Source organism: Strigops habroptila, chromosome 10 (assembly GCF_004027225.2).
Source record: "Strigops habroptila isolate Jane chromosome 10, bStrHab1.2.pri, whole genome shotgun sequence".
NCBI lineage: Eukaryota > Metazoa > Chordata > Aves > Psittaciformes > Psittacidae > Strigops > Strigops habroptila.
The window spans coordinates 13,202,551-13,217,839 of NC_046359.1; the positions used below are offsets into that span (position 1 = coordinate 13,202,551).

Below are 15,289 nucleotides of genomic sequence, written 5' to 3' on the forward strand. Positions count from 1 at the left end.
TTTGGACTGGTGTGTGTTATTAATTAACAGAGTATGTAAGTGCATGTTAAGACAGCAAGCTGTGTTGCTTTTGGAGCATGTACCCATAGATTAAAGCCAGTGTTGACTGAGTAACTGATTATGGGCAAGGGAGAACAGGGACCATCTTATTTTGCCCTCTCTCTGCAGTTGAATAGAGGAATGTGTATTCCTCTATTCAAGGAAGAATATCTGCTGTCTTTTGCATGCCTTTTCCTGTGACAGTTTTATTCCTGTTTCCCCATATACTAAAATCATTCTCTTTCCTCCCTTTGCCATGAAGGAGTTGACACCAAGTTGCTGTCTCTTGGAGGAAGATAAAAAAAAAAGGCCATGATTGATGGTGTCTCCACATTCTTGTCTATACTTAACTCCTGATTGTTTTGGCCAGGTTTCCATTTCTTACCCTGGTGCTGCTGTTAGTGTGTTGGCATGCTTTATTCTGCCTTATTAACAGACATTTATGAAGGTGTTGTAGCTTTGATGAGTGCCTTTCGCAGGGGTGAGTGTGCTGCCTGTAGCATTGCTCAGTACCTTACAAGGCATCTGCTTGATAGAGGTGTGCAGCTCCAAGATGATATGTCATGTTAAATTATCTCACAAAGTTTGCTCTTTCCTGCCCTGACAAGCTTTCTGCCCAGTCTGACTTTTACATTCACCTGAAGGCCTTTCCAATCAGTCACAGTTATTTCCAGCCTCTGCTTACGCCAGTGTCAGAAATTGCTGGAGACTGGGAAATCACCTAAGGTGTCTAAGATGGGTTGGAGCTAAATAACACATCCCCAAGTACTCTATAACCAATGTGAGCCAGAGCTAACAGAGTGGTCCTGAGGGAGTGAGGTGTTCATGCCACTGAATCCAGAGTTATGACTGAAGCTGAGGTACAAATGGCTGCTCTGAGGGAGGACTCTTGGCTTTCTTCAGCTACCAGATTATTTTTGACTGTGGTAACAAACGAGGTATCAATAGTTATGTGTGCATCCTGCACGAGTGCCTCATCTACATTATGACATTCTTTTACAGTAATTTTGTAATAATAAAGAGGGTACTGATGCTGAATTTGTTGGCAATGTTTTAAGAATTTATTTAGAAACTGTAAAACAGCATAAACTCATATGTCAGGTTTTCCAAAAGGGTAATAATATACACAAAGTTTTAGTTGGACCAAAAGACAAAAAGCAGTTTGTTTCTAATTCAAAAAATACAAACGTTTGCTACAGGTACAAAATTATAAAAAGTTTGTATTTTCCTCTTGATCTGGTGACAGACACATACAGCAGAGATGTATATTTCACCAGCTCCAAATTCATATAAGCAATGGGAAATGATGATAAAGAAAAAAATGTCATGGTTAAGAAGAAAACACAGAAACAACTTCTCATCTTTCGTTTAACCAGAAGTAAACACCATTATCTTATTCCTTTGCACTTTTTTGGTTGCCAACATTTAAATTAGTGTTATTCATGCTTCATATAACAATCAGAAATAACAGCAGGTTTACCTCATGCATTTATTTTTAATATTCATCACATAATTCTTCTCACCATGCTACCTAGAAAAGTTAGTGTTTTTATTGACAACATTTAAGGGAGTTGAAGGATGAAGGAATGCAATCAGGATCCAGGAATATGTCTGTCTACCGCTCCATAGGAAAATGTCAGAAATCTCCAATTAGCATTAAAAATAATTTTGTAATGAATTCTGCTTGGATCTGTATGCAATAACAAATGTAACAAATAGGTCGCTTAACAGAAGGGGAAAATGCTGCTGAGTACCTCTGTCAGTAAAACACACACCTATCCCCTCTTTTGTGCAAAGATGCAGAAGCCCCACACATCTTCTATGTGGCTTGCATATGGGCTTCTGCATGTAAGAAGACCAAGTGCATCTTAGTTATGATGGATTTGTGCTTCAGGCTGTCACTCCAGCCAGTTGTGTGTGCGTGCAGTGTTCAGTAGTGCTGGGCAGAGGAATCACCACAAATGTTGTCAGTAAAAACTAGAAGCAGCTCACTTTTTCATTAAAAACAACAACAACAAAAAAAGACTCTCCATCTTTGCTTGGTAATTCTCCATGACAAGTGACCTTTACATCTGCAATGTGCTTGACTTGTTACCATAACTTGATGGACTTGAAACTGTAATCTCCCCTCCAAAGCTGATCTAGCCAAGATGCTTTGGGTTTTCATCTTATCTTGCCTGGTTCAAAGTTGAATTCCTGACTTTGCTATTTAAGCAGAATGCTGCAAAGCTGGTAAGGCCTGAGATTAGGTCTAATGACTCTTTCCTCATCTTTCTGTTTGTGAGCAAAGGATGTAACTAGATGGCACCAGAAAGCTACCAGGTTGTTGGTACTTTGCATCCCTTCTCACAGGAGTGGGTAATCTGAATTGTGGTCCAGAAACGCATCACCTCTTCTTGGCAGTTGCAATCACAGTGTTTTTCATACCATGGTAGTGGCAGCTTAGCCTTGATGTCATCTCTCTCTTACCTCAAGAAATATTATGTAAGACAGAAACAAAAAGCTGCACCTCGCATTTCTCCTTGCTCTAGAACAACTCAGAAGCCAGAGTACTGGGTGCTCTCTGGCATCTTTACTAACTACACTTTGAGGAAAAAAGAAAAAATATATAAAACACAGCACTATGACAAAAGCCTATCACCAGCCAAGAACAAACTACAGCAATACACTATCATAGCATTATTTACAACATGATGGAACATTATGCATATAATAAATTACATTTAATACTTTTGCTCTTAAACTGATCTAAATAAGCTTATGTTTTTGTTTTGGGGTGGGTTTTTTTTTTTAGTCCAGTATATTTTCCTTTACATATCTTAACTGAATAGGAAAGTATAAGAGGTGACAATGCTATTTGCCTACCTTTTCTATGTTTTTTAGAAGCCAAATTGCTTTCCAAATTCATGATACATCACAGTGTGCTACTGTCCTCACTGACATCTATTTTATAGCGTATACTTTTCCACAGCAGAAGTAGTAAGGGACTGTCAACTAGGCTTCTGCTCATATTTACATCAAGTCTTACTAAGAGATCATCTTGTGAGCTCTTTTTGAGTTGACGAGGGAAAAGGGAGTGGAAGTAGCGTAGGATTGCACACCTTGGGAAATCTGACAGTGTTCCTGATGGCACACATCTTCTGATTGTTCCCACTAAAATTAGCAGGGAAATTTGCAGCAGAAAGAGCCAGGAAGAAGGTTCACAAAGGCTAAGACTGGGGAACATGGGGGTGGATAAAAACTGAGAGTCCTTTGTTGCTTTGCCGGACAGAAAGTTTCCCTGCTGTATTTATTTAGCAGTTCTGCAGGGGTTCCAGACTGGTGTATGCAGAAGTTTTATGTTTATTAGAAAAGGGCTCTTTTGTTTATGGTTTGGGTTGGATTTTTTTTTTTAAACATTAAGTCAATTTACAGCTACCTTGTGTGGGCTTTGTACCATAGCTGATGGGAATCATCGCAGTGCAAAAGGCTCTGCTCTTCGGCTTCTCAGGAGGAGCCTGGCCTTTAGGAGCAAAAGTCCCATAAAAGGCAGCTCTGTGCAGGTCCAGGCGACAGAGGAGCTTGGAGCCCCGAAGAACTGCACAAATATCCCAAGGAATCAAAAGCAAGCAAGAGCATCCAAAGTGTTCCCCCTGAGGATCTATGCCACTCTGCAGGCCCCTGGGTTCTTCCTGGACAGTCAGCAACACCGTTCCTGCAAGGACCATAGTGCTAAAGGCTGAGTCCCTCCTAAAGAAGGGATTTGGAGGAAACAAAAACTGGCATACGAGATGCTGTAGATGAAGAGCACGCAAACTGCTGGATTTATAAGGAGAGAGACCTCTGGGAAGTTACCTGCAGAGAAGCAAACTACCTCCAGCCTGAGCAGAGAGCTGGAAGTGCCCCACTTCTTCCACTAGATGCTGTTCCGCAAAGGGAGAATTCTGCTCTGCCTATGTTCAGATGGCCAACGCCATCTGGATGCTCTGCATAAATATTCATGTATGGAGTCATTAGTTTCCTAGCGTAATTCTAACTACTGAAACATTATTTCCGTTAATCAAACTGTCAAAATGTATCCAGCTGAAGTCATGAGACTACACTCTATTGGGGTAATCAGTTTATTGCTATAAGCCATGTCAAACCCAAGTCCTTGAATGTGTACCCAACTAACACATACAACCACTTCATTTAGTTTTTGACTTGGGCTGAATTATTCTTACTAATGCAGGTTACCTACTTCTAACTGTATTCCTTTTATTTTATTTGCATTTCTGCTAGGTTAAAAGAAGACTAATGGTAGCTAGTCTGCACCCTACTTTTATGAATGCTAGAATGTGTAGAGGATAACAAACAAGCTTCTCCACAGCTCTGAAGCATGTCCCTACCTACTGTCCATACTTCCACTAGAAATTAGTAACCTGTATCACCCACTGTGTTCTCCCCAAGGTGTAACACACCAGGAACCTATCCCAAAGCAACTATGAAAACCAAAACTGAGTACTGCAAACACTTCTAAAACCCATTCAGAATTAATTTTAAACATCTGGCAACAGTTGAGGATTGGAAAGATTCATTTGAGTTTCCTTCACAGAAGTTGGGAGTAAAGACACAGGTTCAGTCCCAAACCAAACAGTGCCTTTTTGTTCTTAATACCAGTGAAAGTGGAGTGCCTTTTGCATTAAAATTATCATGGGATGTTTCCCAATATAAAAATCTATGTGCAAGTTATGTACAGTATTCCCACACGCTGCTCTGACTGACAATACTCAAAGCCAATGCTATGATTACAACTTTTATGTTAATAGAAGAGCACACTCAAGAGGAAATTCGGGGTCTGGTAGCGTTCTAGCTGAGGTAGGTTAAAATAGACCCACTAATTAGAAAATCCTGCACCAGTTCATACGGTACTAAACAAAACTGAACATCATAACACAGTTGAGCTATTCTTCAAGAAACCAAGATGAGCACAGCACAATTATTCCAATGTCTACAAGTTTACTAATACAATCTGTTCTAGACTTTGAAGAAAGTACCGATACTTTCCCACTTAAAAGCTTATATTATTTTTTCCCATCATTGGTTATATTTCCTATTTCAGTCTTGACATTACTGAAGGTACACTGCTTTCTGCAGGAGAGGTGGGCTACAGGATGCTTGGTTAGTTACATGCAGCATGATGACAGACTGCTTTTTGCCTGTGCAATAAGCTGGGACTGTTTTGTTCTGGGCTGCCTCCCTCTTCCTCTGCTTGCATATGTTAACCAGGAAAAGCAGAACACACACAAATGAGTGTGTTATCTGACAACAGCACGCAGGTGACAGTGCCATGGCTGGGGGAAATGTTCCTGTCAATCAGACTCCAGTTTTCATGGGCAGCACCTGAAACGGCTGCTTGTTTTCACGGGAGATCCAGACATAGGCAAGTCTTGCAAAAGATTTATGACCCAGTGCAGAAAAATTCTTAGGGACGCATTTCACAGTAATGCTATGAACCTGTCTCACTCAAGTGCTTCATTAAGCAAGATATTAATTAGCTCACGCTCATCTAATAGAAAATTAAGGCTTGTGATCTCAAAGCTACATTGGAAATACAGTTGCCCAGGGCTTATCAAGGCTGGAAAGTAGCATTTCTCTACATGGGACACTTTGCACACGCCATATTTAAGTAAATATCTTATCGATTCAATTGAAAGGCTCTGCAATGTTTTTCAAGAGTTGTGCTTATAACCACAATCAGATCTTCTGTATGTGATAGTCTCCACTATCACACCTAAATAACAAACACTAAAATGTATCAAGGATATTTTTCTCTCTACTTTTCATATCCGAACTCTGAATGTACCATGGTGTTAGCTAAAATGAGCGCAACTATTACATGGCAGTGTTCGGAAAGCAATCTTATTCTTTTTGAAGATAATGAGATAAGTTCTGCCACTGAATTGTAGGGAGATGTTATCCCATAGCTTACTGCAATGTAGAGCCAGAAGGACTAATTAACGGTCATTTGAGCCCCCGAATGTAATGCACAACCAGGAATTCTTGAGCACACAGCCTCCACTGCAGCTGTCAAGACAAATTCTTTCTTGATTGAAGGACTTCAGGTGACGAGGTAATCCAGTTTACCTACTGGCAAATTGCTCCAACAGCCACTGACCCTCAGTTTAGACTTACACATTTTTTCCAGCATCTCTAATATCTTTTAACACAAATCCAGCCATAGGAGAGAAAATACACTTGTTTAACGTTTTGCTTTATAATGTACGTGTGTGTAAGCACATGTGTGTACATATGTATGCAATCCAGTGTAGATATGTTCAGGTACCCATTTGCAATCGAGTGCCAGTTCAGTGGGTATGCTTGCTATGGCTGTTAAATTAAAAATGGAGTGGGCTAGCTGTAACCAGAGGGTTATTCAGTGAACAACATGCTGTACAATATTTTAAGTCATGGAAGAGAATGCTTTTTTACTGACTTACTGAAAAGTGCCAAATCACACTGAGAAAGCTTCCAGAATCCAGGTCAAGGTCAGGCAGGGATTTCATTAGTTGTTGGGCAACTTGGGCTGTTTTACACACTGTGGTACCTCCAGTCCCGTGTGCAGGGTCACCTGAACAAAGAAGAAACAACATGTACATTCAAAACTGGGACATGCTCAGCACAAAGCATTTGTGAAGGCCAAGAGCAAGTAAATGACAGGGGAAGAAGGGCTGTGGGATTTCAGGTCCAGGTTTAAGTCATCAATAATATTAATGGAGATAATATTGAGCTCCTGAAACAAATAAGACTCCTTCCCCTTTCCCTTCTGAACACCTTGGAGGCTAGAAGCTAGATGTCCATATCTTTTCCCAAATCCTGACACCAGTTGTAGGTCTCCAGAAGTGCTGCTTGCAGGGCACAAGATGGATGGAGTCTTTGTGTGAAGGATCCCGAGTACTTCAGGACAGGCATTACACTGTGGAACCCATGTACTAAATATAAGGAAATCCTTTTGTCTCTGCTGTCTTGGTAGGACAGAGCCCAGGACATTTGAGCACTCCTTCTATATCCTGACATCTCTACAAGATCAGAGATCCCAGACATACCAGAGCACCATTCAAAGGCAAACACAAGCTTAGTTTCAGAGTTCCCCCTGCCCCTTTGTTGGCCACGCTCTGCCTTAACTCTGTTGTGGTAAGAAATGAAAGCCAGATACTTAAAGGATGTAGGTAGCTAAAACTGAAGGTAGGTTCTGAGTAAATATCTGTGTTGAATACACCAGTGAGGTGCTCCAAGAAGTGCCCACATCTTCCACATTGGTGCATCGAATACAATAAAGCTATGAAAACTTCTTGAAAGATGTGGATGCCACCAGTAATGAATACTAAACGTTCATGTATTAATAAGGCAACGTGAGGTTTCTGGTTTCAGTTTGGGTGTTTAAAATGATGAGTGTTCCATCCTGGTCGCATTGGTCCCCCCTGACCTAAGCTGACCTCCCTCAGTCCTCAGGGTTCAGGGTGTTTCCATAGGTTCTCCCTTACACTACATCCTATTTCTAGCCATATGCAGTGGTCTTTAAGTAAAAATGCATTACATTTAAAGAGGACTCCTCCAAGAGGAGATCCTCTTGAGAACAGAAACCAATCTCCAAAATTCAGAATGAGCAGGAATAATGAGCTGACTGGGTCTTCTCTGTTGCACTAATTCTCTGACCTGTCTTGTCTTTGCTCTCCTCACATTTCTGTCTCTTGACAATGTTAATAATCTCCAAATATAAGATTTAAGAGGAATGACTGTACTCATGGTTTTTATCCAAACTAGCAGAGGAAGCCGTAGTTCAAGCAGAGCACTGCAGCCAAGTGTAGGAACTAAGGTGTGCAGGTACTTTGACTTGTTTTTACAGCATTACTCCTCACATCTGCGAGGCAAAGGCAGAAGGTCAAATGCAGTTTTCCAAAAAGCATTAGTGCCTGGGTGTCAGTCTCAGAAGGGAAGAGCCCCCACCCATACTGACTACCTGCAGAGGACGTGATCAGCCCCAGCAGCAACGGCTGGTAGCATACATTCTCCTTTAGTTGAGAAGGGTAAGTGGGACTGAACTGCAGAAGACTTACCTGGACATTTCGATTGAGGCTTAGCGCAGGCATGAAGACACCCTCAATGTTTTCAAATGCTGGAGGCCCTTGCTGCTGCCCATTTATGTAAAAGGTCAGGTTGTGCTTGTTCAGATCCAGGAGAACACCAACGGTGGCACCTTTAGAAACTCCTCCTTCGGTCCTAAGGTAAAAAGGGACCACACTGTTGGTGAGGGCAGAGCGCTACACTGCTGCTGCTCTCTCTAGGACGAGGCAGTCTTACTAAGGAAAGGGAGAGCAGAGCACTGTGGTGAAATGGTTATCCCCCAGGATTTGGCAATGACTGATCCACACCTCATCTGAAACATATGTGCCACATTCATGATAGGTTAATAGGAGGATCCTAAAGAGAAATTAGGTCCACCTCTCCTCCAGCTGCAATCTATAAGCTGAAAATGGGGTCTAGAGCTAACAGGTTCCCTCAGGTGATAAGAGATGGGGAGGTGAGCAGGTCAGTTCTAAGCATGTGGGACAGGAGTCCTAGAGACATGGCTCCTCAGAGCATCCCTACTATAGTGAGTGGTGCACAGCAGAGTATGCATGCACACAAAGCTGGTTTCCTAGGTATTAATTTCTAATCATTATTCCTGATAACAGCTCCAGTTCAAGTGCCCACCTTGCCATTCCCTAAGAGGACCCAGCTTCGCAGACACCAGCGAGCCAGCACAGGAACAACATATAGTGGTTTTGGGGAGAAAAGCAATGTGGAGCTGGTTAAGGATAAGCATAGCTCTCTGAGAAGTTGCTTCAAGTGTGCAGGCACGGTTATTAATACCAGTGATAATTGGTTGTGTCAGGAGCAATTGCTGAGAGCTACTGTGGTATTAGGGCTTGCCAGGACAGACTCAGCCAGCCACTACACGCTTGAGCGACTTGACGTTAATGCACTTTGATTTGAGGGTTAGTCAAACCCTGTATTACTTTAGAGAGCGCTGAGCAAAAAAATCTAGTAGATACGCAGATTGGCCATGGGCACTGCTGCTCTGCTAATACCATGGGGGCTCTGCGATGGACTTACAGCCTGACACAATTTGTTCAGGGTAAATCAGATCTCAAATAATTTGCAGCAGGAAAGGAAGCAGCTGTCTTTTGTCCCATGTGGTCCCCTCAGGCACACAACTTTCACAAGATTAATGCAATTTTAACATAAAATTTATCATAATAGGTAGGCAAAACATAAAAAAACCCCCAACCCCCTAAACCTAAACAAACAAAACCCCCAAACAAAACAAACAAAAAACCCCCCAACAAAAACAACCCAAACAAAATGAAAAAACGAGGTGGGGGGGAGGACCAAAATAGGATTAGGAAGAATACGGTGCAAGGTAAGAAATTCTCATGTTGTCCACTAGGTGTCACAAACTGGTTTCCTTTGGACTAAATGTGGCACATGGCATTTCCTCTGAAGGTAAAGGGAGTTTTATCTGTGGCATAACAGTATAGTATGCTATCCTGACTTCTCCATTTAAAGCTCTTTAAACAATAATAGTATAGCTGAGAATCACGAGGTGTCTCCAACGTGTTAGATTTCAAGCTTTACTGTTCTTAGGTTCCTTTTATCTGCTTTCTGATCCTATAATATTAATTGGTTCCTCTTCCAGCTCTTCTCCAAAACCATAATGTAAATTATTTTCCAACAAAAGTTAAGATGCTTACCTACCCTCAGTATCTCAGTATCTAGACTGTTTTTATTAAGAGCACTTCATCATAAAACTCATGGTGAGTTTGTGGGAAGCAACAGTACTATGATCTAGAGCTATTTACACAGAGATTTATTTTTCTCTGTTTAGGAACAGCTTTGATTGTAGGGCACCATGTGTTATATCCTGCAGTGGTTTAAAATAGATTTTATGACATCCTTTTAAGCGACATCATTGATTCTCTTAGGGAAACAGGAACAGCAACTTTGCCTTTTTGAGATTATTATGCTCTTTCCTATGTGATAAGCTAATTTCCTTCTTGTGGGCTAATTAGCTGTGTGCTGCACAGTGACATTGAATGACTCCTCTGCAGCCTCCGGGGACAGCCCACTGCAGAGGAGATAGATGCTGCCTGCAGAGCCCAGGCGGGGCAAGGGCAGGATCCAGCTGCAGGGGCCACAGGGGCATGGGGGCAGAGCAGAGGAATGGGGACCCTCTCTTTTCCTTGCTGTCACAAGTCTTGCAGGACTTCAGCAGGTAGATTGCCCATTCCTTGGCCACCAACTCCCACACTAAGCAACACGCTCTGTCAGGATGAAGCCAGGGCAAAGACAACCAGGGGCATTTTGCCATGCTGCTGGAGTTTTTCTGAGGCTGAACAGCTGCACTTCCTGAGCATCCCATGGTTTCCTTGGGAACGGTACTTTGAAGACTTCAGTGCTTTTTGGACTACTGTCATGGTCACTTCTTTAGGAGGAGAGGTGGGAGAGTATAAGTTTCTCATGCCTCTTTTCTCACCGTCCTGCACTTTTATTTCTGTGTGCAACTTAAAGTTCTGAGTGTGGAAGTGCTGTGCAGAGCCTGGAAGGTTGGCTGCCACGAAAAATACTATTGCCTGTGGCAGTGGAGGCTGTTATTCTAAGGTGCTTGCAGCATCTTGGACAATATGCAAAATAGGATGGCATGGATTGGCTTGAGGAATTAAGAATAGTAGTAAGTTCCACTATTATTGAAAAATAAACACGTGTTTATGAACATTTTAATAAACTGAACAATTACTTTAACTCTCTGTTGACAGTAGTTTAATCATAAGCTTTACAGTAACTTAACAACTTTACCATGTCTGTTGTCAAGAACAGTATTTTTTAGTCAATTATAATGTTTTCGTGTGATGAAAACCTGGTCTTGGTATCTCTGAAGTCACTGAAGAGAGTTTCCTGATCGCAGGGTGCTTTAAGACTACACTCCAAGTTCTCCAGATTTTTACTTCCCACTGTCTTTCAGTATAAAACATTTCAGTGCAAGTGGAAATTTCATTTCCATCTCTTTCTTTAAATAACCATGTAGTGGCTGGAGTATCGCCTACAGCATCAGGTACTCCTGCTCCCGGCAGCTTTGCCAAGGAAGGGAACTATTGCAATGAATGCCAGTGCCTCTTAGCAACAGGCATACAACATCTCTGGTGTGAACTGATTATTTCATAGAATCATAGAATCGTTTGGGCTGAAGGGACCTTTTACGGTCATCTAGTCCAACTCCCCTGCAGGGAGCAGGGACATCTTCAACTAGACCAGGTTGCTCAGAGCCTCACCCAGCCTGGCCTTGAATATTTCTGGGGATGGGGCATCCACCACCTCTCTGGGCCACCTGTGCCAGTGTTTTCCCACCCTCACTGTAAAAAATGTCTTCCTTATATCTAGTCTAAATGTACTTGTTTCAGTTTAAAACCATTATCCCTTGTCCTATCGCAACAGGATAAGACAGGCCCTGCTAAAAAGTTTGTTGCCAGCTTTCTTATAAGCCCCTTTGAGTACTGTAAGGCTGCAATAAGGTCTCCTCAGAGCTTCTGTTCTCCAGACTGAACAACCCCAAGCCTCTCAGCCTTTCTTCACAGGACAGATGTTCCATCCCTCTGATCATTTTCATGGTCCTCCTCTGGATTTGCTCCAACAGGTCTATGTCTTTCTTATGTTGGAAGCCCCAGAGCTGAATGCAGTACTCCAGGTGAGGTCTCACCAGAGCAGAGTAGAGGGGCAGAATCACATCACCTCCCTTGACCTGCTGGTCATGCTTCTTTTGATGCAGCCCAGGATACAGTTGGCCTTCCAGGCTGCAAGCGCACACTGCCAGCTCATGTCCAGCTCTTCATCCACCAGTACTCCCAAATCCCTCTTGGCAGGGCTGTTTCCAATCCTTTCATCCCCCAGCCTGTATTGATATCAGGGTTGCCCTGACCCAGGTGCAGGACCCTGCACTTGGCCTTGTTGAACTTCAAGAGGTTCACACAGGCCCACTTTTTTAGCTTGTCCAGGTCCCTCTGGATGGCATCCCATCCCTCAGGCATGTCAACTACACCACTCAGCTTGGTGTCATCAGCAAACTTGCTGAGAGTGCACTCAACTGCAGTGTCTATGTCATTGATGAAGATGTTACTGATCTCCATCTGGACATTGAGCTGTTGACTGCTACCCTCTGGATGTGACCATCCAGCCAATTCCTCATCCATCGAACAGTCCATCCATCAAATCCATATCTCTCCAATTGAGAGAGAAGGATGTTGTAGGGGACCATGTCAAAGGCCTTACAGAAGTCCAGATAGGCAACATGCGTAGCTCTTCCCTTGTCCACTAATACAGTCACTCCAATGTAGAAGGCCACTAGGTAGGTCAGGCAAGACTTGCCTTTGGTAAAGCCATGCTGGCTGTCTCAAATCACCTCCCTGTCCTCCATGTGCCTTAGCATAACTTCTAGGAGGGTCTGTTCCATGATCTTCCCAGGCACAGATTTCCAGGAACAATGAGGCTGAAAGGTACCTCACAAAATATCCCTGCCCTAAAGTGTTTTCTTAAACACTTTGCTCAACCTGTTCTCAAAGGTTTTTAATAGCATTAGAGTCTTCTGTTCCTGCATCTTCTTCTAGTATTACAGAAGTCGTGCTAGTTTTTAAGGATGTAGACAGGTCCAATTTTGCACGCTGTGAGTGAAAGGAAAAGTACTCTAAACATGACAGGTCCCATGAATAGGTCTTTCAAGCTCTACCTCATCTTACCCTTGAAGCTGGTCATTTATTTATTCCCCTAATTTATTCTTATGAAGATCAGGAAGCATGAGATGATGACTAAGATGTAACATCTATCACAATAACATCTGAGAGGTTAAAATCTGACAATAGATTTCCTTTGGACTGTGGTACTGTGCTGTCATGCGCTTGTCTCCAGTGGGGAAATACAACTAGGCAGCAATAACTGTTTCACAAGACTATTACATCTAATGAGTTAAAAACCTGACCTAGTTGACTGTCACGGTTAAAAATATAATGCCTAGACCTAATTTATTTGAAGTGCATGTGATTTCATAAGACTACATGTCCTTTACGAGTGTACTTCACTTGAACAGCTATTCCATGGGTCTACCCATGCCCTGAATGTGCATGCAAAGCCTTTGTGTTTTATCTAGTAAAAACTGGGAAACTATCATCAACAGAAAGCATTTTGTTCTCTTGTTTAAGGAGGATGATTGGAAATCCAAAGTGTTTCCATTATTTGTGCTTCCCAGAAAAACAGCTTTTGCTTAGCTTGTGTGTTGCTTGCTGGTAGGAGCATGCTGACGACCAAATCCATAAAATAGGTTTCTGGGACAGTAGTACACAGAATGGTTGCCAGTTTTTTTCCAGAAAACATAAGCTGTTTCACAGAGCATTAAAATTAATACAGCTTAACATTACTTCTGCCCTAAATCAAATCAAGATATTAAAGGTACAGAGAACCTTTTGATATATTTATTATGCTGATGTTATTTTATTCTGTATTGTCTTAGGACATGATCTAAGGTCTTTGGAGCCATGGAAAACATTCCAATTGACTGCAGAGAGCTTTTGATCCTGCTACAAGGTTCTTCCACCTGTCTCTAATGAACTACAAAATCAAACTATGCTTCAAACAAAAAATTCCCAGCAATTGCAGTATAGTTATTTAAAATGCAAGTACCCTTCACAGTATAAATGACCATTCAACAGGAGACATTACAACCAGCTTTAGGATACAGTGCACATGGGCATAAACTTACCTCTTTAAGGAGATAATACCTGCATTTGAGCATTTGAAAAATCACTACAAGCCTTTCTTTTAATTATTTAGTATAACAACCAACACCTGAGCTACTGAGTGTGGAATATTTGCTGGGACAGGCAGTAGGAAACTAAATCAAAATTGATTCCCTCTCTACCACAGACCTGCTGTGTATCCTTGGTCAGTCACTTTATTCATACATCAATCTCCCATCATTGCCCTTAATCAGCTCTCAGGACTGGCAACAAACGCCTGCATTTCTGGAGCACTGGAGATCACCAGTGCTTTGCCTAATTATTCTGAAACTCTGCAGCCAAGATTCCTCCTAAGGAAGAGAATCACAGACTCACAGAATCATAGAATGGTTTGGGTTAGAAAGGACTTTAGAGATCACCTAGTTCCAACCCCCCTGCCATGGTCAGGGATACCTCCCACTAGACCGTTGCTCCAACACCTTTCCTGGAATCCAGCACCTTTCTCCCTGCACTCCTCCAGCAATGAGAGAGAAGTCCTGTATCCCAGCATGCTGTGCCTCATCTGCTGATGCTGTGGGTGGGATTTGCAATAATGGGCTTAAATCACAGCAGGGGGGATTTAAGCTAGATATTGAGAAAAAACCTGCTAACAGTGAGGATAACAAACACCAGCACAGATTGCTAAGGTGCAATTGCTGTCACTAGTGATTTTAAAGAAGGAATAAACCAACTACATTTAGCATGGAGATGACTTACTGAGACCCCTTCGTCTGATGCAAAGCAGAAAAAACGATCAGTAATGAGAAAAGCATGCAAGTGGCACTTACCTATTGGTGTGAGAATTGCAATGCATGAACCAGCTGCGGTTGTTGTCAACATACATGGCCCATGCCTTGTCGTCCTTGCCTAGCATCATGTCCTTGACAACGTTAATCCTGGCAATACCAAAGGCTGGATCCGGATGGTTGTCATATCGATCCACGTGCAGTTCCCAGTAATGCACACCCTTGGAGAAGGCTGCTGTGCCAAGAACAACCCGGTCATCGTAGCTGTTGCAGGTGGCAGTCTGGTTGTCGTTCGACAGCACTATGTCTCTGTGAGCTGAGGAGGGGTCGAAGGTGAACCATGCCACTATGGAATAGGAAAACAAAAGGCTGGATTATGGCAGAATAGGCTGTGTTCAAGTGTTGTCCGCTTCACCTCAATTACAAGGATGAGATTCTGCCTTCCTAAAGACCCCCCTGCACTTTCACGTAATGAAGACAATCTTTCCTCGTTACTGTAGGCAGCTACACAAGATTGCTTTGAGCCTGTACCCTCCTGGTTTTTAGCTCAGAATTGCCTTATGTTATCTGTGCTTGTTCCTCTGAATGAAAGCTGCTAAGGGCAGTGCCTTTCTGTTCTGCCACGGTAACAAGAAAGTCGTTGAGGAGACAAAGGCTTCTTCATGATATGGAAACTGCTCACATAGA

The 15,289-nt window shown here is 42.4% G+C and overlaps 1 protein-coding gene across 4 annotated transcripts in view; it reads right to left on the bottom strand.

Annotated features, from left to right (window-relative positions):
* Positions 1 to 1,077: 1,077 nt before the first annotated feature.
* Positions 1,078 to 15,289, bottom strand: part of TRIM67 (tripartite motif containing 67) — a 39,586-nt gene continuing 25,374 nt past the window's right edge. For all 4 annotated transcript variants that reach the window (XM_030499718.1, XM_030499716.1, XM_030499717.1 and 1 more), the window contains exons 8-10: positions 14,645 to 14,948; positions 8,115 to 8,277; positions 1,078 to 6,628 (exon numbers count right to left, since the gene is read on the bottom strand). In XM_030499718.1, coding sequence (XP_030355578.1) covers positions 6,563 to 6,628; positions 8,115 to 8,277; positions 14,645 to 14,948 — 533 coding nt within the window. In that variant the 3' untranslated portion in view covers positions 1,078 to 6,562. The remainder of the gene's footprint in view (positions 6,629 to 8,114; positions 8,278 to 14,644; positions 14,949 to 15,289) is intronic.